The sequence below is a fragment of the Sturnira hondurensis genome, unplaced genomic scaffold, assembly GCF_014824575.4.
Source record: "Sturnira hondurensis isolate 20B ecotype Veracruz unplaced genomic scaffold, ASM1482457v3 Scaffold0024152, whole genome shotgun sequence".
Lineage (NCBI taxonomy): Eukaryota > Metazoa > Chordata > Mammalia > Chiroptera > Phyllostomidae > Sturnira > Sturnira hondurensis.
Genome location: NW_028096783.1, coordinates 492,731 through 517,956, shown reverse-complemented (window position 1 = coordinate 517,956; position 25,226 = coordinate 492,731). Strand labels below are relative to the sequence as shown.

Here is a 25,226-nt window from a genome sequence, read left to right as displayed (position 1 = left end):
CTCCTTTATGCTGTGAAATGACAGCCTTTAGGGCGGGCCACAGATGTCAGTCATTGAACCGCCATAGACTGTGGATCCTTGAACTGGGAGCCCAGGGAGGAGGTACAGAGGAAAGAGGGGACCCTGACACTTGTCCCTGGGACTTCCAGTGGCAGAGAATGGTGTCCGCATGGACACAAATGAGAGCAGTGTTGGCAACAGCCGTGTATCATAGTCTGTAACCCTCTCAAAGTGATCAACCAGGCCACAGGCTGCGGGAAGGCTGCACAGAGTGTAATTATTCTTTGTTTTGCCCAGCACTTACCGCATTGCCTGGCACAATAACCTGCCAAAGGCACGAGAGCCCATTACTTCATTTGTTCCTGCATGCTGTGGGGCAAATGGGACGAGCATGTCCTCTTGGCACATGGGAAACTGAAACTCTGAAACATGCCCACACTCCTGCAGCTAAGTAGTGATGTTGTGTCATGTCACCTTCAATGCAGGCCTTTCTCTGTATTGTGCATAACATGTGTGGCATCGCACTGATGCCGTACACGTGGGCTGACAGTGGAAGGTAAAGGCCAGACACTAAGCCCACTCGGCAGGCCTTTACTTCTTTGAAGCAGCAGCCCCATGAAAAGCTGTGAGTGGATTCTGTGTCCCTTCAGTTCCTTCCCACTTGGAGGGACACATTCAGTGTTCAGGCTGCCACAGTGAGAAGTGTCTACATTCCACAATTGCTTGCAGCTTAGCTGCCATGTGCTGGCCCACTGAGTCTGGCAGGCTTCTGCTCTTCACAGATTTCCTGTAGTTTATTTAGTGTCCACTCATTCATTTGTGCAACAGTAGATTTTTATTATGCATCTATTAAGCAGTCATGTAAATCATCCCAATCCATGTAAAATTTAAAAGTGTTACAAGTCACCCAAAAAGAACACACTAACGGTTCTGCTTGGTGTCCTGGAGGTGGCCAGATCTGGTTGTGAAGGCTGCCCTGTCTAGCGGAAGGTGCTCCTTAGTAACTAGTCCGTTTATTCCACAGAATGGGCACGGATGGCCATGCTGTGCAGATGGGGGAATCCCGGCTGTGACATGGGATCACCAGGCCTTTTTGCTTTGCTTCTTCCTTTCTGTTAGACAAAAGACCATTGAACTTCCCTTTGGTTTTTCCAGGAAGGGATGGGCAGTAGAAACAACAGTTCTGTTTTGTTTTTTATCAGGACCATTAATGCAAAGAATTCAAAAGTGAGGCACTTCCAGGTTATTATCTGTATGTATTTCTGCTTTTATTTCTCAAAGCCATGGAGAACCTAGAGCCCTGAAGCACCTGCCCCTTTTGCCTACTAGGTTAAGGCCCCTTTGGGTTACAGGTACTGTTGGGAAATAATTCACTTTCACTGTCTTAACCAGTTCCGTAGTATCCTTAGAGGGTGAGTAAGAAGCAGTTGATACCAGGCAGAAAAGGATGAACACACTCATTCTTAGCTACTTAACTGGTTTAGTAGCTAAGAAGATGAATGAATGAATGTATGAATCATTGGAAATAGATGTACATTTAATATATATAAGTATTACACACAGGTGTGTGTGTGTGTTTTCAACCCCAGGGCAGCTAAGTTGCTCTTTGGCTGTGGGATGATGACTCAACTACTATCAGCAATTAATTTTTATTTGCCTATTGAATATGATACTTATCTTCATGTCAACAGTTGGGTTAGATCCACCTACTCCAGGGAGACTCAGAGACTTGGTCTGCCCTCTTCTAGGACAAGAGGACAAGACGGCCCAGCTAGGGCTGAGTGATGGCACACCTAAAGGCACAGGTGGCTACCATTGTGAATTTGAGAATGATTCAGGACAGCTGAGAGTCCAATGTGTCTCTACCTCTTCCAGGGTTATCTTTGAAACATACCTTTGATAGCAGCCCAGGCTGACACTGGTCCTCGTAGGTAGGGGACTTCCCAGTGGCTGTGGTGACTTTTATCCAGCAGCAATTTCCAGGCCATTTTCAGGGAGTAAAATCCCAGCCTGGAGAAAGCCCCCTGCCCTGGGCTGCTCTGCGGGATCAGTTTCCTCCTGCACAGAGACAGGAGCGCGATAATACCTACCTTGTAGGCTGGATCGAAGATGAGATCGTGACTTCTCTCAAGGTACCTGTGTGCATTCGGTTCTCACTCACTGTTGACTTCCTCTTGCTGCCCTCCCTGTTCATTTAGGGAGAGAGGTGTTTTCATCCTGGGGTTGTTTAGGGCCCATTCATCAGGGCTGAAGGGCAGACACTGGGGCTGCAGTTGTTTGTCGTTGTGGCACCTTTGCTGAGTCATTTGGGGTTGACAGGCCCAGGGAAAAATAGTGGTCCAGAGGGTGGTTAGGGCTGTGTGTGGTCAGATAAGGGTCTGTACTGTCATATAGGGTTTCCTGGTGGCCTCTGGAACCTGATCTCCTTCTGGTGGGTGAGGAAAGGGGACCAGTAATCACCTGTGGAGGTGGTGTCGGTATCTGAACTTCCCTTTGTCTGGCTTCATGAAGCTTTCGTTTCAGCTTTCTCAGTAGGGTGTGCCAGGCTCTGTGAGGGAATCTGAGTGAATGGAGGGCAGGCTTGCCTGCTGCATTTGAGATGCATGACATTCTGTGATACCAGGTATAATTAGGAGAGAAGATTCAGGGTGAGAACTTTTAGAAAAATGAGAAGCTCTGGCCAGGTAGCTCAGTTGGTTAGAATGTGGTCCCGCTACTCCACAGTTGCAGATTCGATCCCTGGTCTGGGCACATATAGGAACCAACCAATGAATGCATAAATAGATGGAACAACAAATCCGAGTTTTTCTTTCTGTCTCTCAAATCAATAAATAAAAAAATTTTTAAAAAGAAAAATGAGAAGAACTTGTAAGAAGAGCCCAGGTAAAATTTAAAGATGGTCTTTACGAGAGACAAGGCATTTGGGAGGTTAGGATTGGTTCTGTGTGTGCTCTGCAGCACTCATGCCATCTGTCTGAGCCTGGGTTTGTGGAACGAGTTCCCTGCAATTCTCGTATTTTGAGAACTCCTTTAACTCGTTATAGCTGAATATTTTGTGAGCACCTAGTCTTATATTAGAGTATTATGATCTGTTTTATCCCCTCTGATGTTAACAGTAAACATCATTTGAATATGTAACATGTAAGAGCCACATTTACTATTTAGGAGAGCAGGAAAGCAAGCATTTAAGTTCATTTTGGTCTTAGTAGATAGAGATACAGAATAAAAGCAGAAAATATTTGATTAAACTATAAGCTATTGTTCCCTTATGACTATGCAGAGATGTGTTAGGATGAACTGAAATCAAACAGAATTCACTAGAATCTCCCTCTGAGTTCCTTCCAAATTAAAGATGCACAGGGACTGGCTGGTTATATGCGTTCACATCCTATCAGTCATTCATTTATAGCATTTGTTATGCAAATGGCAGTGCTAACCACTTACCATAGCCCACTGGGTTGAAATTTCAGACTGATGCATTTAAAGTTCAATTCCTAGCCTTGGCTGGTGTGGCTCAGTGGTTTGAGTGCCAGCCTGTGAACCAGAAGGTTGCCAGTTTGATTCCCAGTCAGGGCACATGCCTGGGTTATGGGTTATGTCCCTGGTTGGGGACATGTGAGAGGCAATGAATTAATGTTTCTCTCACACATCCAATGTTTCTCATTCTCCCTCCCTTCCCCTCTCTCTAGAAATGAATAAATAAAATTAAAAAATCTCAACTCCTAGGGGGCAGGTACAAGGGGGATAAATAGTAATGAAAAAATACAGTAAAAACTCTTTAAAAATAAAATAAAATTCAACTCCTAGGAGAAGCGAAAACTGCACTTAGGTCAGGTATTAAGTCTTAGTGGAGCTTAACCCAAAGGACTCCATTTTGGACCTATTGTTTCTTTTTAACAAGAACATCCTAGATTTTTCCCTCTTCTTCTCCCATCACCTGCAGTCAGTCCCCTCCTAAATCTCTCCATCCTATTCCACTCCCTTAGCCCGAGTCTTCATCCTTTGTGCTCTGTTGAGGAGGGTCATTTCAAATGGTGTAGAAATGCCTGAAAGAATTGGGGCAGGAATAAAGGCCATCAGGCCATCTTGGGTGACCTTGGATAAGAGAATGGTTTGTATCAGGCAATAGAGGTGGAAGCTTGATTGCAGGGAGTGAAGAGAGAGTTGAAAGGAAGGAGGCGCAGCTGGGGGAGAGTGGAAGGAAAGCGAAAGGGGAAGATGAATTCAGTACTTGAGTGCGGTGAGGTCAAAAGTAGTCTGAGCCCACTTTGTGCATTTGTTCTCTTGGAGCAACTGGACACCAGAAATGCCAAGGTATTTCATCCACATGCGCTCAGGAGTGGAACCTGCCCATTGCAGTTTCATTTGTCATTCTCTGACTAAAATCTCCCTGTGGAGACAATGGCCACAGGGAAGAGTGTGAAGTAGATTGCTTTTTTAGATCTAAAGAACCCTAGATAAAAAAAAACAGTGAAGGACAAGGTTGTTTCCTGCTCCTCATGAGCCCCCACCCCTTCACTGCTCAAATGTGAGCAATGAACAGAAGAGACAGAGAACAGGAGAATTTTGAGTGATAAGAACACATAGGATATATGTGTGTGAGTATATATATATATATACATATATATGTATATATTGTGTTAATTCTGCAGATGGGCAATTACAGAATAGAAGCAAAGCTTCTTGTGGGACTAGACCTTTGTGCTCCTGTAACATTTCCCTATAAGGAAATCGGGAAGAACAGAATGGAGTTTGAATAAAAAAGAGAGATGAATATTATTTTCCTCAAAAAATGACCTTTAAATGAGATAGTATGGTCTGGCTCAGTGGGTTGGGCATCATCTGGCAAACCGAAAGGTCACCGGTTTGATTCCCAGTCAGGGTATGTGCCTGGGTTGTAGGCCAGGTCCCTGGTTAGGGGCATGTGCGAGAGACAACCGATTTATGCTTCTTTTGCACATCGATGTCTCTCTCCTTCTCTCTTTCCCTCCTTTCTCCTCTCTCTAACAATAAATAAATAAATACTTTAAATGAGATAGAATGTGACAAATACATACAGTAGCACACAGTACACGTCAGTTTCCTTCTACGTTAAAACTTGTAGTTGTTTATAATTAATTATTTTTAGACTTCAGACCCATTTCTAAACACACCTTAAGATGATTGAGGGCAGCCTGGGTCTGAGGACACTTTGCGTCTACTGCCTGACTGCTTGTACCTGGCCTGTCCAAAGCTTTCTCACCTTTTCTCTGTTCACAGGCTGCTGTTCACATTATTCTTTGAATATATTTTGAACAAGTGAACAAATGATGATCCACTTTGAGTATCATTAGGATCATTTTTATGCCCTTGTCTATGGGGGCGGGTCGCAGAGCTGAACTAGAAGAGGCTTAACTGGATATTGGGCAAGAGAGTGATTGTGTGTGTGTGTGTGTGTTTTGTTAACATTCTGAAACCAAAACTAAACAATCTATGGATCATTCAACTTCTTTTCTTTATTTCTGTTTGGTACTCTGAATCATCCAGTACCTCTTGCCTTTCTGCTAATGAAAAGTGACCACGAGTGGGACACACCTTGGCAGAAAGTTGTGAGGGTGCTTGGCAGAGAACACATGGCCTTTCACCCTGTGCGGGAAATGGCAGGACAGGAACTGATCACAGTGCCGACCCCGTGTCCTGCTTCTTCCCAGGCCGTGGAGCGGCTTTCTGAGAGTTGGTAAATGACCAAGGTTCTTGGTTTGGACTGTTTTTATTTCTCTTAAGTGGAAAAACCCTGCATGCACAGGAGGTACAGTTTTACCATAAACCAGCTTTTCATGGGCCCAATGCTGATGAAGTTGGGTGAGGGACAGGGACAGGCGGGAGGTGGGGAAGCTGAAAGGGCTTTTTGTGGGTCACACAGAGCTCAGTCTGCCCTTGGGCTCAGTGGTCCCTCCCGTGCCCCGCAGTTTGTCTGTGGAAATGCTCCTCCCCCGTGTGTCCTTGTACTTCAGGGCTCGAGCGTTCGTCCTTCCCGGATTCATCGGCCTCTGCCCTCCTCGGCTCTGTGGGGCACAAGACCAGGCCCCTGGGGCTTCCCCTCCTTCTGCCTCTACGACTCACACACTCTCTGAGGCAGGTGTTTGCTGTCTGACAAGGAGAGGGCAATGGACGAGTGGTGACAAAGCTAACTATCAGTGGGAAACCATAGTCATAAAACATCTTGAAAACATATTTATCCCTGACTTTGGTCTTCAATCAGATGTAAAATAGACTCCTGTCACTTTTTCTTGGGCTCCTAACATGTTCTTATGGGAATTCCCCAGCTGTTTCTAGAGAATCTACTGACTCAGTCTGTTCCAGGCTAGCTCCTGAATCAGGCTATTCCTGCTGCAGCTGGCCACAGAATCTCATCGCCGCAGCCCCCCACGTGGCTTTCTACTCTTACTTCCATGACCAGGCCCCCAGACCATCTCCAGTGCTCTCTGCAGCTGGCCGCCCTTCTTAGTTCGGCCTGTGACTGAGTGGGTGGTGCTGGCCTCTTCAGTCACCAAAGACTCCACCTCAGGCTTTGGGCCAACACGTCACTGGCCTCCTGGAAGTCTCTCTAGGCCTGGCTCCAGCTCTAGGGAGTCCTGCCCTGTCCCTGGGCACACTGCTCTGTCTAACTTGGCTTGCCTATAGCTTTTCACCAACAGGTTGTTGAGACAGCTCAACTCTTTGGCCTAAGTTGTTTTTCTTAGATGTGGTCAAAACTTATTTATTTCTACTGTTTCACAAGTGGCCCTGTGACCTTACAGTAAGTGCCATTATTTGCAAACTGTCTCATCCCACATCAGTGCCATTGACTGGTCAAGGCAAACTTGTCCTTTTTGGTGTCAGGGTTTTTGCTGTACCAGACTCTCCAGATGTTCTTGTTTCCTGACCATGCGCTGCCTCTTGCAGGCAGAGAGGAGAGACGATTTCAGCAGAATAAATGTTCAAGCTCTTCCCAGCCCTCCCCCAAATCCAGATGTCCCTCTGTCCTATCACTGAGGTCTTCCCTGCCTCCGCCCCTTTGCAGCTCCAAGTGGAAGAAGAAAGATTTCAAGGGCAGGAAACTTGGATTGAAATTCTCATTCTTTAGCTTACCAACACTTTGCTCTTCAACAAGTCATGCTCGTCATCTTTAAAATGGGGATCAGAAGATATACATACATATATATATTTCTTATCTACTTTGTGACTTTGGAAAGATTAGATGGAAGAATGTTCATGGGGGTACTTTGTAGACTGGAAAGCACTGTTTACATGTGAAGATCTATTGTTAGAATTAAATACACCCTATTTGTATGCAGTATCCTGAACACAGTGGATACTGAAAAAAGAAGCAGCCAGTGTTTACAGCAGAGGAAGTTTTCTCTGATGCCACCCATACGTTCTTGAGGCTTGGGCAGAGCTACCATTATCATTGCTGGCTGGATTTGTCACAGCCAAAGGGAGCAGAGCTCTGGGTCAGGCAAGAAAAAAAGGAAGTCACTGAATTAGGCCACGAACACATCTGAGAGCAGAGACAACCAGGCTTCTGCGAGACGTGGGGCTCAGTTGGCCAGAGTGGAAGATGCAGTCATGGGGTGGGGTCTGTGGGGTCAGACAGCAGGGACATTTGAAGCAGAGGGACAATATGAGTGAAGCCAGGAGGAACTAGTGCATGTATTTATTTGGGGAGCACAGTTGTTCAGTGCAAATGGCTGCTGGGGGCTTAGACCATTCTCTCAGCAGAGGAGGCTGAGGAGCTGGGAAGCAGAGCCTGGTTTCACATTGTAAGGCCTCGTGTGAGGCAAAGATCTTTGCACTGTAACCTGTGACTTTAGAGGAAACTGTCCAAGAATTTTTACCCAGGAAGAGGCATGTTTAGAGCTATTTTAGAAGATAGTGTGTAGTTGAGGCCCAGTCGTGTCCTGGGGCCACTGGCATGTGCCAGGTGTGACTTTCATGATGTCATGTTAGTAGCTTGAAACCAACTGTGGTAGGAGTATTTACAGCATGAAATTCAGCATGTGATATAAATCAGTCCCCTCCCTTCCCCCAACTGGTTGTTAAAATTTATCAGCACAGCCAAGGGGCCATTTTAATGGAGTAGGACTTCAATAGCTAGCACACCTGGGTTGTATGTTAAAAAAATCCTCCAGGCCCCATCCCGGATCCCATTAATCAGAATGTAGGGCAAGTGAGTGGATGGAAACCTGTTTTTTAAAAAGGTTCCAGGTGATTCTCATGCAGCCAGGCTGGTCCTGGCCTTTGGACCAGAGTAGGGATGGTAGGGAGAGAGAGAAAGGGATATATATAAAAGGTGTTTCAGAGTAGAAGCAACAGAACTTAGGGAGAGGTTGGAGGCAGGGAGCAGAGAGCTTCCTTGTTCAGAGAGGTAAGCAGTTGGGTGGTGATGCAGGGGGCTGAGCTGAGGAAGGCAGAGATGAGTTACTTTTAAAGAGGTGGGAGTGAGCATGGGGAAGGATAGGGGTGGTTTTGGACACCTGTTTGAGGAGGCTGGGGTGTCAGACTTTTGGTGATGCCCTGTAAACAAGTGCATTCAAGGAGCTGGTGGTTGGTGCAACAGCTGACGTTGGTGGCAGAGATTAGAGAGTCAACATGCGAGTTGTTGAAGCCAATGGATTTGGTTGAGACTATTTAGAGACAGTGCGTTGAGAAGAGAAGAGGGCTGTGGTCAGAACTCTGGGAGCAACTTTTTGGAGGTCAGTAGAAGCAGAAAAGCCAAGAAGAGCTGAAGCAAATGGTAGTTCATCTATATTTATCAAAGTTAGTGGTTCCTTGGAAGGAGGGTTTCCTTTAGGGGTTCCCAGAATGTTCAAAAAGCCTAACAGAAACCACATGTGCATTTTTCTGCATTAAGACAACCTAAAACATTAAGTTTGTGTGGCTTGAATTCTGTCAACCAAGTGTGATGAGGATGTGACTGGATGCCGACCTAAAGTTCTGAAGATGGTTGTGTGCCTTTGATTACACAGACACACAGACACACAGACACACAGACACACACACACACACACACACCTCTTAGCTAGGAGGCACATTGTGTTTCGTTGTTGCCTCTTTGAAAACATAATAGTTGAGTGGATCTGCACGTGTACTGATACACCAAGGATTTGGAGATAGTAGCCCAGGAGTTCCAGCCATGATGGAGACGTAGGTAGAAATGCTTCACTTCCTCACACAACCAAAAGAAGGACAGCAAAAACTTTAAAAACAAAAAATAACCAGAACTGCCAGATATTCAACCTTCATGGAAGTCCAACAACCAAGAAGTTAAAGAGACATTCATCCAGACCGGTAGGAGGGTCAGAGACAGGCAGCCAAGGTGGAGAGGACGCACAGCCAAGGAGGTGACTGGTGGGCCAGTTAGTCCCACATTCATGGGCCAACAAGCTGGGAAGAACCATTGGGAAACAAGTCAGACCACAGAACTCAGGATTTCAGGATGGGAAACTAAAGACTCAAAACCTCCAGATGTAAAAATCTGGGAATGGTGGCAGGGGGAGAAACTCTCGGGATCACAGGAGAGTCTGTGGGAGATGCCCACAGGGTCCTAGAATGTACACAAGCCTGCCCACCTGCGAATAAGCATCCGAAGGGCCCAATTTGCTTGGGGGAAGTGAGGGAAGTGAAAGAAAGTAGGGCTAGAATAGAGTCAGCAAGTGGCATTGTCTTCTCTCTGACCCCTCCCCAACAGACAACACCACACCACAGCAAAGAGGGCTGCCTCATGCTGGTGAATACCTAAAGCTCCACTCCTTGCAACATAACAGGTGTGCCAAGAAAAAGAAACATGGCCCACATGAAAGAACAGATCAAAACTTTAGAAAAAGAACTAAGCGACGAGGAGACAGCCAGCTTATCTCATGCAGAGTTCAAAATACTGGTGATCAGGAAGCTCACAGAAATGATGGAGCTCGGATGCAAAACGAAGGAAGAAATGAAGGCTATACAAAATGAAATAAAGGAAAATATATAGGAAACCAAAAGTGAAGGGAGGGAAACAGGGACTCAAACCAAGGATTTGAAATAAAATGAAGAAATAAACATCCAGCCAGAACAGAATGAAGAAACAAGAATTCAAAAAAATGAGGTGAGGCTGAGAAAGCTCTGGGACAACTTTAAACACTCCAGCATCTGAATAGTAGGGGTGCAAAAAGAAGAGGAAGAGCAAGAAATTAAAAACTTATTTGAACAAATAATGAAGGAAAACTTCCCCAGTCTGGTGAAGGAACTAGACTTGCAGGAAGTCCAGGAAGCCCAGAGAGTCCCAAAGAGTAACACACCAAGGCACATCATTATTAAGTTACCCAGGATTAAAGATAAGGAGAGACTCTTAAAAGCCGCAAGAGAAAAGGAGAGAGTTACCTACAAAGGAGTTCCCATTAGACTATCAGCTGATTTCTCAAAAGAAAACTTACAGGCAAGAAGGAACTGGAAAGAAATATTTGAAGTCATGAAAGGCAAGGACTTACATTCAAGATGACTCTATCCAGCAAAGCTTTCATTTAGAATAGAAGGGCAGCTAAAGTGTTTCCCAGATAAGGTCAAGTTAAAGAAGTCCATCATTACCAAGCTCTTATTGTGTGAAATGTTAAAGGAACTTATCTAAGAAATGGAAGATGATAAAAAATATGAACAGTAAAATGACAACAAACTCACAACTGTCAACAACTGAACCTAAAAAACAAAAACTAAGCAAACAATAGAATAGGAATAGAGTCACAGAAATGGAGGTCACATGGAGGGTTATCAGTGTGGAGGGGGAGGGTAGGAATAAGGGGAAAAGGTACAGAGAATAAGTAGCATAAATGGTAGGCACAAAATAGACAGGGGGAGGTTAAGAATAGTATAGGAAATGGAGAAGCCAAAGCACTTATATGTACAACCCATGGACATGAACTGAGTGGGTGCGGGGGGCGCAGAATGCTGCAGGGGGTTGCAGGGAGGAGAGGTATAAAGGGGGTAACAAAATTGGAGAAATTAAAAAAAGAAAACCTCATAGTTGAGAGTATAGACACAGGGGTGTCCAACTGGTGGCCCATAGGCTGTGAATGCAGCCCAGCACAAAATCATCAATTTACTTAAACATTATGAGATTTGTTTGTGATTATGTGTTGCAGTGTATTTCATGTGTGGCCCCAAACAACTCTTCTTCCAGTATGGGCCAGAGATGCCCAAAGGCTGGACACCCTAGAAGGGTCACCACTGTGGAGGGAGCAGGGACGCGGGCGAACACAAGCTGAGGCTCCCACTATGGAGGGAGAGTCCCCTGGCTTGCCCTGTGAGAGGGAATCAGTGCAAAAGGAACTGGAACTGCGCACTGTAAGCAGTTTGGGTAAAGGGACCAGGATCAAGATGATCGTCCAAAATGATTTTGAGATTGTCTATGGGCAGTGGCTTCTGGTGAGTGCGTGGAATTCGAGAACTCTGCCGCTTCCCAGCACTTCCCTCCTCCAAAGGAGGGAAGGTTCTGGGTCGGGAAGCAAGAGGTTTCCTAAAGGCGGGAGGGGCACAAGGAGCTGGGGAGGAAGGAAGGAAGGAAGGGGGGCATGGACGTCTGGTCTCTGAGACTCTACCGTCCACAGTGTCAGTGGATTCTCAAGACTTCAAGTTCTGGGAAGTACCTTGGTTGCTCACATCACCACTAGGCAACCTGGGTAATTTGTATTTTCTCCTGTAAGAGGGCCTAACATTTCCCTATGAAGCTAAGTGGTGATGGGAGCCAAGGAAACTACTAGAATGTGGGAAACTGGGAAAAAAGCAGTGTATTCCTTTAGCTAAGAGCAATTGAAGAGGTTAAGCTGGCACAAGTTCTCCTTCCCCCTTTTTTCAGACCCCTTTGAGAATGTAATGGGGTTGGTGTTCTTTTAAGTGTGTGTGCTGAGAGGTCTAGAATTTTACTGGGATAGGGGATCCTTTACCCTTTGTAAAAAGACAGCCCCTCCCCTCTCCCTCCTTCCTTCCTTCCCTCCTTCCTTCCAAGACAGAGACTTAATCATGTGTACAAGTGTACACATGTATAATCGGTTTTCAACCAGAGCACACTCTTCTCTAATTAGTTTTTGAAAATAATCAAATGTGCTGTGTAAGAATTTGACGGTCATCGGCAGCGACCCCAATCACATCTGTTTACTTATTTTCTATTCTCAGACTTTCCCACACTTGCCAGATGACAAACAAAAACTATTCTCTTTTATTCTCAGCTTCTGTGCAATCCATCTTTCTTCTCCTACCCACCTTTTCTGCTTAAACAAAACGGATACAATCAATGCCTGAGTCATCTCCCAGGTGTGTGCAATTCAGCCTGAAAGCAAGAGTCTTTTGTCAGTGATGGTGTGACTGATTCTGCTTTTCAGGTCAGGGCTCTCAACATTCTCACCATAGGGTCTCTCCTATTGTCTTCCTCCCGAGCCTTCAATGTTTGAAAATACATGTGTGCCAAACTGACTGTGAATGTTAAGTACAACAGATACTTTGTCCCTTATGGTGGGCCCACCAAGGCCCAGGCCCTGTCTGTAGGTGATTTCTACCATTTCTAATCCTTGTGGCAGCCATCGAAAGCCTCTGTGGCACTTAGAAAAGTTTAGATATTTTGCCATTGTCAGCCTCAGTGGCAGAGTCTGGACTAGAGCTTGTGTCTTTCTGACTCCAAATTCTGCATTCAGATATTGTGATTGGATTACTCACAGTCTGATCCTCGACCCGGAGGTACTGCACCGTCCCAGTCCTCCGGGCACTGGCTAAAGGGGCATAAACGTCTTGGCCAAGGTCACAGAACTGGGTAAAGCCAAGCTGGGGCAGACCTGTGTCTGCCTGTCTCCGTGCTGTTTCTGCTACTCCTACTGCCTGAAAGAATTCATTTCCTTATTTTCAGTCTTCAAAGACACATATCAATCAAAGCAACTCTGAGGCTTCTGAAGATTCCGGTTAGCCCCTGATAATTAATTGGTGCTAAAGCACTATGTTGCTCAGATTTAGCCAAAAGCAAAGAAACATGATATATTAGTCCACACATTTCAATTCATGGGGATAAATGCACAGTTTTCGTGAGACTCAGGAAATATTAAACTATAGCTCACACATCCCCATAGCTGCTTGGAATTCCCTGAATGTCTCAAAACCCCTGCTGGACTTAGGAGGCTGATCTCAAGAGAGAGAGTTCCTCCTACGTAGGGAGCACCAACTCAGTGTCCTCGGCAGTGACCCTGCACCGCCCCGAGGGCAGAAGGACACCTTCCTGTCCTTTCTGCAAGGGCTCTGGGTCGGGGGAGGGAGGACTGGCAGGCGGCGGCTCTGTGGGAATCATGCAGCTGGCATAGCAGAGCTTCCTGGGTTAGCCTGAGTTTCTGTCCTTTGAAGTGTGCTTGGCTCAGATTACAACAGGTTTTTCCCAGTTCTTCCTTCGCAGTGTTGCTAGTCCAATGTGACCCTAGAGGTAAGCTCCAAGCACTAGCTGGCTGGTGGAGAACAAAACTGGGGTTCCAGGTTCACGTCATTTCAGCTGGTTTCCCACAGGAACACTCCAGAATTTAAAGAAGTGCTTTCCCCACGTAGGTAACAATTTAATTTATACAGCAATTTTTACCTGAGGCTTGAATTTGCAACAGGAGGGATTTGAGTCAACCCACGTCTTCTCTCCCTGTCTTGGGGAAAGGCAGAGAACCGCTTATACAAGTTCCTTTCCTTGCAGCCGTAAGCCAGCATTCAGTTATCTGGTACCCAGGCCAAGTCATTCCACATTCTTATTCAGAGGTTTTTTTCTCAGGCACTAGTACCTTCCGCTGGACTTCCTCCCAGTTCTCAACTTCCACAAGCTGTAGAGCCCAGACTGGCCCAGTCTCACCAGGGCCTTGGCTGGCATGCAGGGGTTGGGGAGGTGGCCTTGGCCTTCTGGCATTCCAGTCTCCCCTGCAATCGCCCTAGTATGGTTGTTGCTTTTTTCACGGCCTCAGAAGACTCACTGATTCACTTAGGCAACGTGGCGAGCTGCCTGGTATCCAGGTGGTCTGTGTCATCCAAAAAGGCTCACATAAGACTTTACGGGAGCCCTGGCGGCTGTGGCTCAGTGGGCTAGGCTTCGGCCTGCAAAGCCAAAGGTCTCCTGTCCAGTCTCAGTCAGGGCAGTCAGGGCACACGCCTGGGTCGCAGGATTGGCCCCTGGTTGGGGCACGTGCAAGAGGCAACTGACTAGTGTTTCTCTCTCACATGGATGTTTCTCTCCTTCTCTTTTCCCCTCTCTTCCCCTTTCTCTAAAAATAAATTTTAAAAAATTTTTAAAAGGAGTTTATGTGAGGGGATGAGGCAATATCTGAATCTCTGGACAGTCTGCTGATCAATATTGTTTCAATCAATGATGGGGTTGAGGGGAGGAGCAGCCCCCTCACTGATTTCAGACAGTTGAAAAGACAAGGACCAGGACCCCCTAGGGGCTTTCGGGGCGGCGGGGGGAGAGGACCCTGTGCAGTGACAGCTGTTGCCTTCAGGGATTGTCTGTGGTCCCTGCTATCCAGTGCTCACCTCTCCCGACATCACCCAGCAGGAGTTCCTGCCTTCGGCCCGTGCAGGGCACAGTGACTGCTGCGCCCCCTAGACCAAGGGCTCTTCAGGTCCCCATCTCTGAGCACAGGGCCTGGCACGTGCAGGCTGGGTGGAGGTGGAGCTGAGAGGCAACACCTTTTCTGCACAGGCTGCTTGCCCAGAACTTCTCCGAGTTGGGAGTATTGGCACAAAAGCTCCCTGTTGTTGAGGTGCTCTTCTCTTGTCTACCCTGGAGGGAAGCGCTCTCTCTCTGCTCTCTGTTTCGGTAGCATTTCATATTTCCTTCTGAGAGTTACCTTTTTCTACTCTTACACATAGTTGTGTATTTGACACTCACTTTCCAGAGTGTAAACTCCTTGAGAGAAAAACCCTTGTTTGACTCGCATTTTCGTTTTCCGTGACCCACCAAGCAACGCCTGCTCGTGGCTGTACCACCACTTACACAACAGTTGACAGTGCGAGGCCCTGTCCTTCCTGCTTCACACGGGTCCATTCTTTAACCCTCGCAGTAGCTACTGTGAGTGCAAACTGCCACCAGTATTTGTCCCCATTTTGCAGCTGAAAACCACACGGAATGATTTGCTGAGGGCCTTGTAACGAGAAGTGTGGGAGCCAGAGTCCGGATGTCCCCACTGTCTCCATGCTCCTCCTGCTGGCCAGTGTGCACCCAGAGGGCATTGTAGAAATACTTGTGGCGTGCATGCGGGCTGGTATTTCTTAGTAATTTGGAAGCAATCGGCGGTTGAAGGTGATCCACTGTTGCTTCCACTCTACCATGTGAACTGTTTTCTAAGCAACAGGAAGGCCAGAAGGGCGTGCCAGGGGGTGGCGGGTTCCAGTTTTCTTTCTGAAGTGCAGGATGAGTTGGCCTCCTGGGGTTCTGATTTGGAAGTCAGCAGTGCCATCTAGTGGGATAATTTGCCAATATCTGTTCAGAATTCTTTTTCTGAAACTGGTAAATCGTCATTTAGTTCTGGGATCCTCTTTAGTAGCTTCATTTTCCGTTTTGATTGCCAGAGGGAGGGGAGGGTGAGGAGGAACAAGCAGCTGGTGTCAGGGGTGTCCAACGCCTGGGCCGTGGCCTGGATGTGGCCCAGGATGGCTGCGAATGTGGCCCAACACAAAATTGTAAATCAACCTAAAACGTGATGAGATTTTTTTGTGATTGCGTGTCCCAATGTATTTATTGTGTGACCCGAGTGAGACATCAGTGGAAGCACTGTGGCCCAGAGACGCCAGAAGGTGGGACAGCCCTGGGAGGTCAGGTGTTATCTCCCCCTGGGAGAGGCGTCCCGCTGATGCTGCGGTTTGGGGCTGGCTGAGCCCCGCTGGCAGGCTCCAGACCCCCTTCCCTGCACCCCCTGCTACTTCTCACAGGTGCTGTCCACAGCCTAGACTTCGCCTCCTCTCTGAATGCTCGCCTCTGGAGCCATGTCTGTTTTGAAATTTGAGTTCCATTTTCTGTGGGTTGCCTCCTGTAGTATAATCCCACGTTGCATAGAAGAGGGTGCTTGATGCACAGAGCAGGTCAGTCCCACTGTAAGAAATCCCACAGGTCGACAACACGGAAGGGTAGTTCTGTCATCGGAAGTTTTTACCGGGTGAGTGTGCGAGACCTGGCAGAGGGGAGAGGACGAGGGGCCACGCTGCAGGGAACACCTGGCAAAAGGTGCTCTGTGTTGGCTTTGTCGCAGGGCCCTCCAACCTTCTGGTATCTCTGGGCCACACTGGAAGAAGAAGAGTTGTCTTGGGCCACATGTTAAACACATGGTGTCACGTAATCACAAAAAAATCTCATAAAGGTTCAAGCAAATGTATGATTTTGTGTTTGGCCACAGGTTGGACACCACTGTAGAGTGAATGTGGAGAAGGGATTGTGAACCTTCTTGGTTCTGAGGGCTTTGTGTGTGGTGCTGCTCTGGTGCCTTGCTTGAAATTTTGAAATAAGTTGCTTCTCAGTTCATTGACTTCTTGCTAAAGGAACAGAACATCTGTGCATGGTTACAACTGTAACCACAAAGCCCCTGTACTCTGATTAGGAGTGCGCGGTCCTACCCAAGGCTCTGGCTGCGCCCTGTGCACTGCACCCACCCTCCCCAGGGGCTCCAACCCCAGGGACTCACCCCAGGGCTGTTCTCTGTGGTGGACGATTCTTTCAGAACAAGGAAGCAGTTTGGGTTCTACTGGAGCCTGGGTTACAGTGACATCTATGGTGATGGGAATTCATTATTAAAATCTGTTCAAGGCAGGGGTTTGCTGCTTTTTTCTTTAACAAGATGGGGTGAATATTTTAGGCTTTGTGGGTATAATGATTTCACGAATTCGGCTGGGCCTTCCTCTGCCATTAGAGCAAAACAGCAGCCGTAAATAGCGTGTGATGAATGGGTTTGAACTCTGCAGTTTGAATTTCGTGTAATTTTCACATGTCATGAAATGGTTTTTTCCTTGTTTTTTTCCCCCAACCATTTAAAAAGACAAACACCGAAAAGAAAAGACCAAAAGGCAGGCACGAGTTCTAAGTCAGTAGGCTGCACCGAACATGCTGCTGCAGGCCTGGCCTTGGGGACTGTAGTTCGGGGACTCCTGATTAGAGGCCGAGAGTAGTTAATAATGAGCAGTTAATAAAAACAATGTGCGCATAAGCTCTGTGTTTCGTGTCACCAGGCGCGGGTGAGCAGCTTTTCTCTGTCCGGTGTCAGGAGTCAGGCGTCAGGTGAAGGGCTGTTGGGAGCCTGAGTCTCCGCCCTCCACCCCCCCCACGTGCCCTCCCCTCCTCAGCCCTCCCTGAAGGCACCGACGCAGGTCAGCTACCCTTACCCTGTCCAGTCTTCAGTTGTCCCGGAATATCCCTTCCTTCCAGACCTCTTCTTCCCATCCTCGCCTAGCCCTCACGCAGTCTACAGGGCCCGAGGGTCTGATGGGGGCAAAGAATGGGATGGCCATCCTGTCCTGCAGGCGAGAGGCCCAGGTGCACAGGGCTCTGGAGGTGCTTGGTCAGCTCCTGCAGCCAGGGAAGAACTGGGCCAGGCTCTTCTTCTTCGGCTTTAGGTGTGTCGGGGTGGGGTATTCACCAAATTTGTGCCATTTCTCAGGTCCCCTGAGGTCAGTACACCCTCTGTGCAAATTGACCTGACACGGGAACTTGCATTTTGAAAGTTTTGTAAGCCTGTTTCTGTGTCAAGGGGAGCCTCAGTGAGCTCCCCCAGGGTTGGGAAAGAAGTTGGGCGCTAACGGTCGGCCGTGTCCTGTGTCTCCGCAGCAGCCAGCAGAGCAGCCAGCAGAGCAGCCACGATGATGACTCCAGCAGGTTCCTGAGTCCTCGGGCGCAGGAGGAAAGGTGAGGGTGGATGAGGGGGTGGGTGACGCAGCAGAGGTGAGTCCCCAGTGAGCCAGCCTGAGCTGGATGACTGCAGGGAAGTGGGAGACCTCTCAGAGACCTCTTCCAGGGGAGGGACCAACGTGAAAGGGACAAAGCCTACAGGTCCTGGTGTACGGTAGGGGAGCAGTGCCATGGGCAAGCCAGGGGGGTGGGCAAGACCTCAGAGTGGCCTGGGGACTTGAGACCCCCTTCCAAAGGCTGGTGCAATGTGGACCGGAGCAGTGGAGGCTGTGTGTGTGGCTCCCAGGGCAGCAGAACGCCAGGGTCCCAGTGGTTGCTGGTGTCAGGGGTGAAGGGGGAGTGAGGTGGGAGGTGCAGCGTGCAAAGAGAATAAAGAGGCTCCCAAATGCTCCTCTGCAGATTTGAGGAGTGATCATCCAGCCCTTGGGCCGTGAGTGTCACTGCAGAGGGCACCTGACCCAGAGCTGCCGTGGCTCACTGGGAAGTCAGAGGAAAGGGGCCTCAGAGACGGGGTCAGAGGGTGAGCTGAGGACTCGCTGCTGCTGCCCGCTGCTCCCCTGGTTGCAAGTCTTGTGGGGATCCCTAGAGTTGAGGAGAGGAGTGCCTGTGGGGGGAGAAGAGGGAAAGGGAAGGGCGAGAGTGTGTGCTGGGACCTTTGTTTTCACGGGGTTTAAAGGCTGTGAGTTTAGGGGAGGATTTCAGTATGATACTTGTTGGCCTTGTGCTGATGTGCCAAAATGAGATTTATTCCCCTGACTTCATTTGTCCTTGGGTGGCTGACAAATGGCGCTGATTGGATTTCTGTGATCTGTCTCCCAGAGGAGGGTGAGTTCAGCTATTTGCCCTCCGATCAGGGGGAAGAAGTGCAAAGCGCTCCCTCTCCAGAGTCCCTGGTTAGGGCAGACTTCCTGGGCTGCTGTAAACTGCTGCTATCTCGGTCTCCCCACTCCACTGGCTGCTGCCTGGCCTGGCTTGTGGGGGACAGCCAGCCTCCATCACGTGGTGCTGCAGGGTGCGGACAGAGCTCTGTGGTCGCAGGTTGGGCCGTGTGCAGGGGACATTGGCTGTATTGATGTTAGAGAAAAGGAGGTCTCACCTGCGCCCCACAAGGCTCCGCTCTTGGTCTGGCTCTGACTACCATTTTTATCAACCAACTGGATGAAAACCAGAAGGTGCTTTTACTTCGTTATCAAACTCCTGGCAGACACACAGCTGAGAGGGAATAGAAAGTGCCAGGATGACAGAACTGGATTTAGTATTATTTCAAATAGAGCTATGGATAGAAACAAGAAGACTTTCATGTTTAAAGTCCATGTGCTGTTACGTGTTTATATTATACTTAAGTTGCATATTTATAAATTCATTGAGAATATTTCCCAAGTGACAGCTTGTCACTGGGGGCCAGCAGTGCCCAGCAGAAACAGCATGACAGGATTTCACATGAAAAAGGATTTGCGGGTTTTATGTATTTACTCGCCAACTATGAGCCAGTGATAGGACACAAGTATCAAATGACCTTTGAGAGTCCGAATTCATGAACGGAAATGTGTTGGAAGAGATTAAAAAGAAAAAAAGTTTCACTGTGGTCTGTCCTACTTTGGCCATATCTGTGTATTCCGTCCAGTTCTTTAGCAATGGGTATTGATAAATTAGAGCCCGGAAAAAAGCGATGAGGGCAATACAATATCATTATAAGGATCGGTTGAGGGAAGGGGGCTTAGCCTGGAAAGGAGAAGGGCCAGGATGACTAATAACAGCACTTGTTAAGTGTCTGAAAGCCCACGAACTTGAACCAGAGGGCCAGATGTTACAGGGACAAGGGTTTCAGCCCGTGTAAGGAAGGGCCATTCCACGATGAGATTGGATCTTCGCTACAGCGGAACGGGCCTTGCAAGGCCATGACCTGGCCCCTCCACAGACGGGTTCAAGCCACAGCTGGCTGGGGTGTCTAAAAAGCATCGTCCCCGGGCCAGAGACTGGGACCTCTGAACCCTGCTCCCTTCGTTTAGTTTACGAAGTTTTGTGAGTTCTGCCCTAGCTCTCAGTTGTTTTTCGTTTATAGTCACCAAAAGGAACAGTTCAGCTCATCAGTTTAGAAGGGAGAGGCGTGGGGTCCCCAGGGAGAAGAAACACTTGCTCATATACGTAATCAGGACCTTCAGTCTCCAGAGTGGCCTGCACTCTCTTTTCAAAGCTTTCTGGGTTTCAACCACCACACTCTCAAAATTAGCAAGGGCCCCAGAGCGGCCCTCGCACGACTCCCTTTCCTGTGTGTGTGCCAGGCACCCTTCCGCAGTCCTGAAAAAGGTCCACGTGACAGCCACAGGGGGCAATGGCTCCATGTGGCATCCAAACCTGAGGCCTGCTGAGCACTTTCTCCTCATTCACACCATTTTCTGTCCTGAGGGCAGGACCCCTAGGAACCACAGTCGGGGCACTTCCTGAGCAGCTGCACATGGGGGAGAAGAGCTGATTTTAGGACAATAATCACTTTGGGGACATAGGGCTTAGAGAGAGATACCCGCCCCCCCCCCCCCCAGTTTTCCAGTAGAATGCAAAATAAATCTAACTTCCCAAAGTATGTATATGTGTGTGTGTGATCCATTTTTATCCTTCTAGGTAAAGTCAAGGATTCACATAAAAAACATTAGTTCCTAGATTCAGCCCAAACTGGAGCAATTGTTAGGGTTTCACAATAGCAGGAACTTTCAAACAAAGCCAGAACTGCAGGAAAAAGGAGCTGTTTACTAAGGGCCGTTTATGTAACAATAACTCATTTCAACAGAATATTACTGGTTAGTGTAACAATATGAGTTTCAATAGAACAGGGTCTCAGTTAACCAGGAAGCCAGGAGGCCTGTTAGTGTAGGAAAATTGAGACCTGGGAAGGGCTAGGGTGTAACCGAGTGCCCAGGCCGGGCTGCCTGAATCACCTATTCACTCCTGCCCACAGGCATGTGCCGCACACCTTGGTGAAGGAGTGTCTGCTACAGGGAACTTGGTGGAGTCTGGGCTGCAAGATGGGCAGGAGCTCGCCGTCCACTGACAGGCACTGTGGTGGACTGGAAAGTGGGAAAGAAAGCCCTTAAGACAGAACAACTCAGCTTCTACTTTTACTGTGCCTTTTAAAAAGCAACGTCCTTACTTTTCCTCCACCATAGGTTCCTCGTTTGTGGAAGTCTTTTCTTGTGAAGAGTAAATGAGAAAACATGTCTAAGGTGCCTGGAACCTAGTGAGTGGTAGCTGGTTTTGGCTGTTGTGGGACCTGCCCTCAGTTTTTAGCAGATTCGTACTGCTCTCTGCAAAACGTCATTTCAGATACTGAGGATACCTGGGCTGGCACAGTGTGCGTTTCTCCTTGAGGGCCTTACTGTCTCGTGGTGAGACAACCTACAAGTATGCAAGTAAAATATGTTATAATGACGTGCAATTATAAAACTGAGGAATTTGGTTACTAAAGTGCCTCAGCCTGTGCAGTGAGTCTTGTATACACTTTTAAATAAAATCCTCTAACCAGCCCTGTCAAATAGATGCTATTATTATCTTCATGTTAGAGTTTAGGAAACAGACTCAGTGGAGGTACGGAATTTGCCATTTGTGTGTGTGTGTGTGTGTGTGTGTGTGTGTGCATACGATGGGGAACTCCCTAGTTGAGCATTTAGCAGTTTTTAGTGAGTCTTTGGGATAGGAAGTATCTTCCTAGACACCAGGCAGACAGCAGAAAATAACAGTGATTGATACACTTAGATGTATCAGAAGAAAACTGTAGTTTTATTGTTTTTTACATACCTCTGCCTGTTTGTTAGAATGCTGTATGTTATTAATGAAAAATTTAATAAACAATTTAATTACAATTAAAAAAAACTTGCCCAAGAGAAACACATGCACTCTGCAGGACACAAAGGTGGGGGAGGCCTGGGGCGAGGGTGGGAGGGGTGGGCCCCAGAAAGACTCGGGCCTGGGCCTCGGCTGAGAGCTGCAGGGTGCGTGGCAGTTTGTCTGCCACTTCAGTGTCACTGAGGGTTCAGAGGGAGGAGGTGCCTGGGTTGCTCCCAGCTAGTGTGTGAGAAAAATTGCTTTGGTCCTGGTGTGGAAGATGCATTTTGGGGGCAAAAGCCAGCCACAGAGAGGGAAGGAGGGGGAGCCTGTGGCAGTTGTTGGCCCCTTCGTTCCCACATTGAACAAGTATTTATTGCACACTCCTGTAGGCATTGAAGTTACAGCTGTGATCAAGGTAACCATTACCCCTCCTTTCATGGTGCTTACTTTCTAGTAAGGGGAGATAGATAATAGACAAGAAAATATCAAGTAATAGTAAGTGCTATAAAGAAAATGAGCTCTGGCTGGTGTGGCTCAGTGGAGTGCTGGCCTGTGAACCAAAGGGTCACCGGTCCGATTCCTGCTCAGGGCATATGCCTGTGTTGTGGTCCAGGTCTCTGGTTGGGGGCCTGTGAGAGGCAATCCATCGATGTCTCATTCATACATTGATGTTTCTCTACCTCTCTTTCTTTCTTCCGTCTGCTGTCTCTAAAAATAAATAAAGAAAACCTTTTAAAAAATGAAAGAGGCTGACGCTAGGACCCAAGCATTTTGGGATTACATTGGGTGGGAAGGGGTGACTAGATGTGGCAACGTGTAAGCTGAAGCCACATGGGCACTGAATTGTGATATAATTGTGATATATAATTGTGAGCCCCACCCTGTCTGGTGTGGCTCTGGGTTGAGCGTGGGCTGCGAAACAAAGGGTTGTAGGTGCCTGCCCGGACTGTGGCTGCGCTTCCAACGCATGCCGTGTGATCTCAGGCAAGTTGCTTCACCTTTGCGCCTCACTCTCTCCGTCTATAAAATGGGTTAAAGATAGGTCATACCTCCTAGTTCACCCCTCCCATTGAGGAGTGGTGGTTAGGAGAGGATGAGTACGTGGCACATGATTAGTATTGTATGTGTGCTTGCTGTTACTATTAATATTAATATGTTGCTGTTGATTATTAAAATATTTGATAAAGGGGGAGAACTTTTCTAAAAACATATTTTATTGATTATGCCATTACAGTTGTCCCATTCCCCCCCTTTATTTCCCTCCGTCCTGTACACCACCTCCCACCCACATTCCCTCCCTTTAGTTCAGGTCTGTGGGTGGTACATAGAAGTTCTTTGGCTTCTACATTTCCCATACTATTCTTAACCTCCCCTGTCTATCTTCTACCTACCATTTATGCTTCTTATTCTCTGTACCTTTTCCCCCCTCTCTCCCCTTCCCACTCACCGACTGATAAGCCTTCATGTGATGTCCATTTTTGTGATTCTGTACTTGTTCTAGCTGTTTGCTTAGGGTTTTTTGGGAGGGGAGGGGGGTGTTTTTAGGTTTGGTTGTTGATAGTTGTGAGTTTGTTGTCATTTTACTGTTCATAGTTTTGATCTTCTTTTTCTTAGATAAGTCCCTTTAACATTTCATACACTAAGGGCTTGATGATGATGAACTCCTTGAACTTGACCTTATCTGGGAAGCACTTTATCTGCCCTTCCATTCTATATGATAACTTTGCTGGATAGAGCCATCTTGGATGTAGGTTCTTGCCTTTCATGACTTTGAATACTTCTCTGTCACACCTTCTTGCCTGTAAAGTCTCTTTTGAGAAATCAGCTGACAGTCTGATGAGAACTCCTTTGTAGGTAACTCTCTCCTTTCCTCTTGCTGCTTTTAAGATTCTCTCTATCTCTTTCATCTTGGATAGTGTAATCATGATGTGCCTTGGTGTGTTCCTTCTTGGGTCCAACTTCTTTGGGACTCTCTGAGCTTCCTGGATTTCCTGGAAGTCTATTTCCTTTGCCAGATTGGGGAAGTTCTCCTTCATTATTTGTTCAAATAAGTTTTCAATTTCTTGCTCTTCCTCTTCTTCTGGCACAAGGGGGAGTAATTTGAAGGGCAGGAATGGTGGTGTGTTTAATTTAGACGTGTCGAGTCTAAACTCCCCATGGAGCATGTAAGTGGAGGGACATGCTAAGTGTGGGGGCTAAAAAATGGGGTTAACACATTTTCTCCAATCTTCTAACTTCTAGTGGACTAATAAGTTAAGAGATAGATTGGCAGGAGAAAATCAGATTTTAATTCCTGCACACGGGGGATTTGCATATGCATGAAAATTCCAAAGGCAGTGAGGCAACACTGGGCATCTATGACCCTTGGGACAAAGGAGAAAAGGAGGGAACAAGGTACCAGGTTTCAGAAGTGAGAATGGGTGGTTTAGAGGGAGTTGAAGAAGAGCAGGAATGCGTGTGGTGGGCACATTGTTGCTGGGCAACCCAGAAACAGTGGGGCAAAGAGGGTACCTGGCTAACAGGTGCCTGCCTGAAGCCTTCCTATTTACCACACTTAGTTCAAACTAGGCTAAGGGGAATATCCTAGGACTTCCTTTCTGAAGTGGGTTTTCCATCTGAATCTCTTGGATGGAAAAGCTGGGGGGGGGATCTTTTATTTCTTGATAAGCAGTTTAAAATAAATATCTCAAAAGGCAGCTTCAGTGTGGCTAAACTTTGGTTCCTTACACCAGCTGTCCCCAACCGTTTTGGCACCAGGGACTGGTTTTGTGGAAGACCGTTTTCCCATAGACTGGGGTGGGGGGATGGTTTCGGGATGGTCCAAGCGCATCCCATTTATCGTGCACTTTGTTTCTATCATTATTACATTGTGACATATCATGAAATAGTTACACAACTCACCATAATGCAGAGTCAGGAGGAGCCCTGAGCTTGTTTTCTGCAACTAGACAGTCCCATCTGGGGGTGATGGGGACACCGGCACTGGAGTGTGTTGCTTATGTGCAGTCTAGTCCATGGCCTCGTTCAGGCTGCTATTGCTGCAGAAAACCTGCTTCCCACAGACAGGACGTGGGAAACGGAAGCAGGCTTTTCGGTGCTTTGGTGGCAGTCTCAGGATATTCCATCTTGACTTTAATCCAGAACATGTGGAGATTTGAAGTTGTCTCAAACATCCTTTTAAGGCCACTGTCATTTGCGATCTCAAGCAGTTGATCCTCTTTTAGCAAATGTACAAAGTTGATTTACCTGGCTCATTCACACATGGTTTGTGGGTCCATTCCTTCCGGTTCAGGGGTCTTTTGTGGTTGGAAAGTCGTGTTCAATGTCTTCTGAAAGCTGAGACAGGTGATCACGCACCAGCTGGGAGAGAGAAGGCCCTGGCTCAGTCTTTTTCAAAGTCTCTGCTGTTTGAAACATGTGGACGATCCCGATCGATGTTCACTTGTTGCCCCCATAATTCCAGTTTGGCTTTGAGTGCAGCCTCTTTATGAGCCGACTTGAGCACAGTTGTTGT

General features: G+C 47.4%; 1 protein-coding gene across 9 annotated transcripts in view; it reads left to right on the top strand.

Moving 5' to 3' along the window:
• GRAMD1B (GRAM domain containing 1B) overlaps positions 1-25,226 on the top strand; it is a 159,438-nt gene that overhangs the window by 12,004 nt on the left and 122,208 nt on the right. For 8 of the 9 annotated variants that reach the window (XM_037038211.1, XM_037038209.1, XM_037038208.1 and 5 more), the window contains exon 2: positions 17,813-17,890. The exons of the other annotated variant lie outside the window; for it this stretch is intronic. In XM_037038211.1, coding sequence (XP_036894106.1) covers positions 17,813-17,890 — 78 coding nt within the window. The remainder of the gene's footprint in view (positions 1-17,812; positions 17,891-25,226) is intronic. 9 annotated transcript variants of the gene reach the window in all.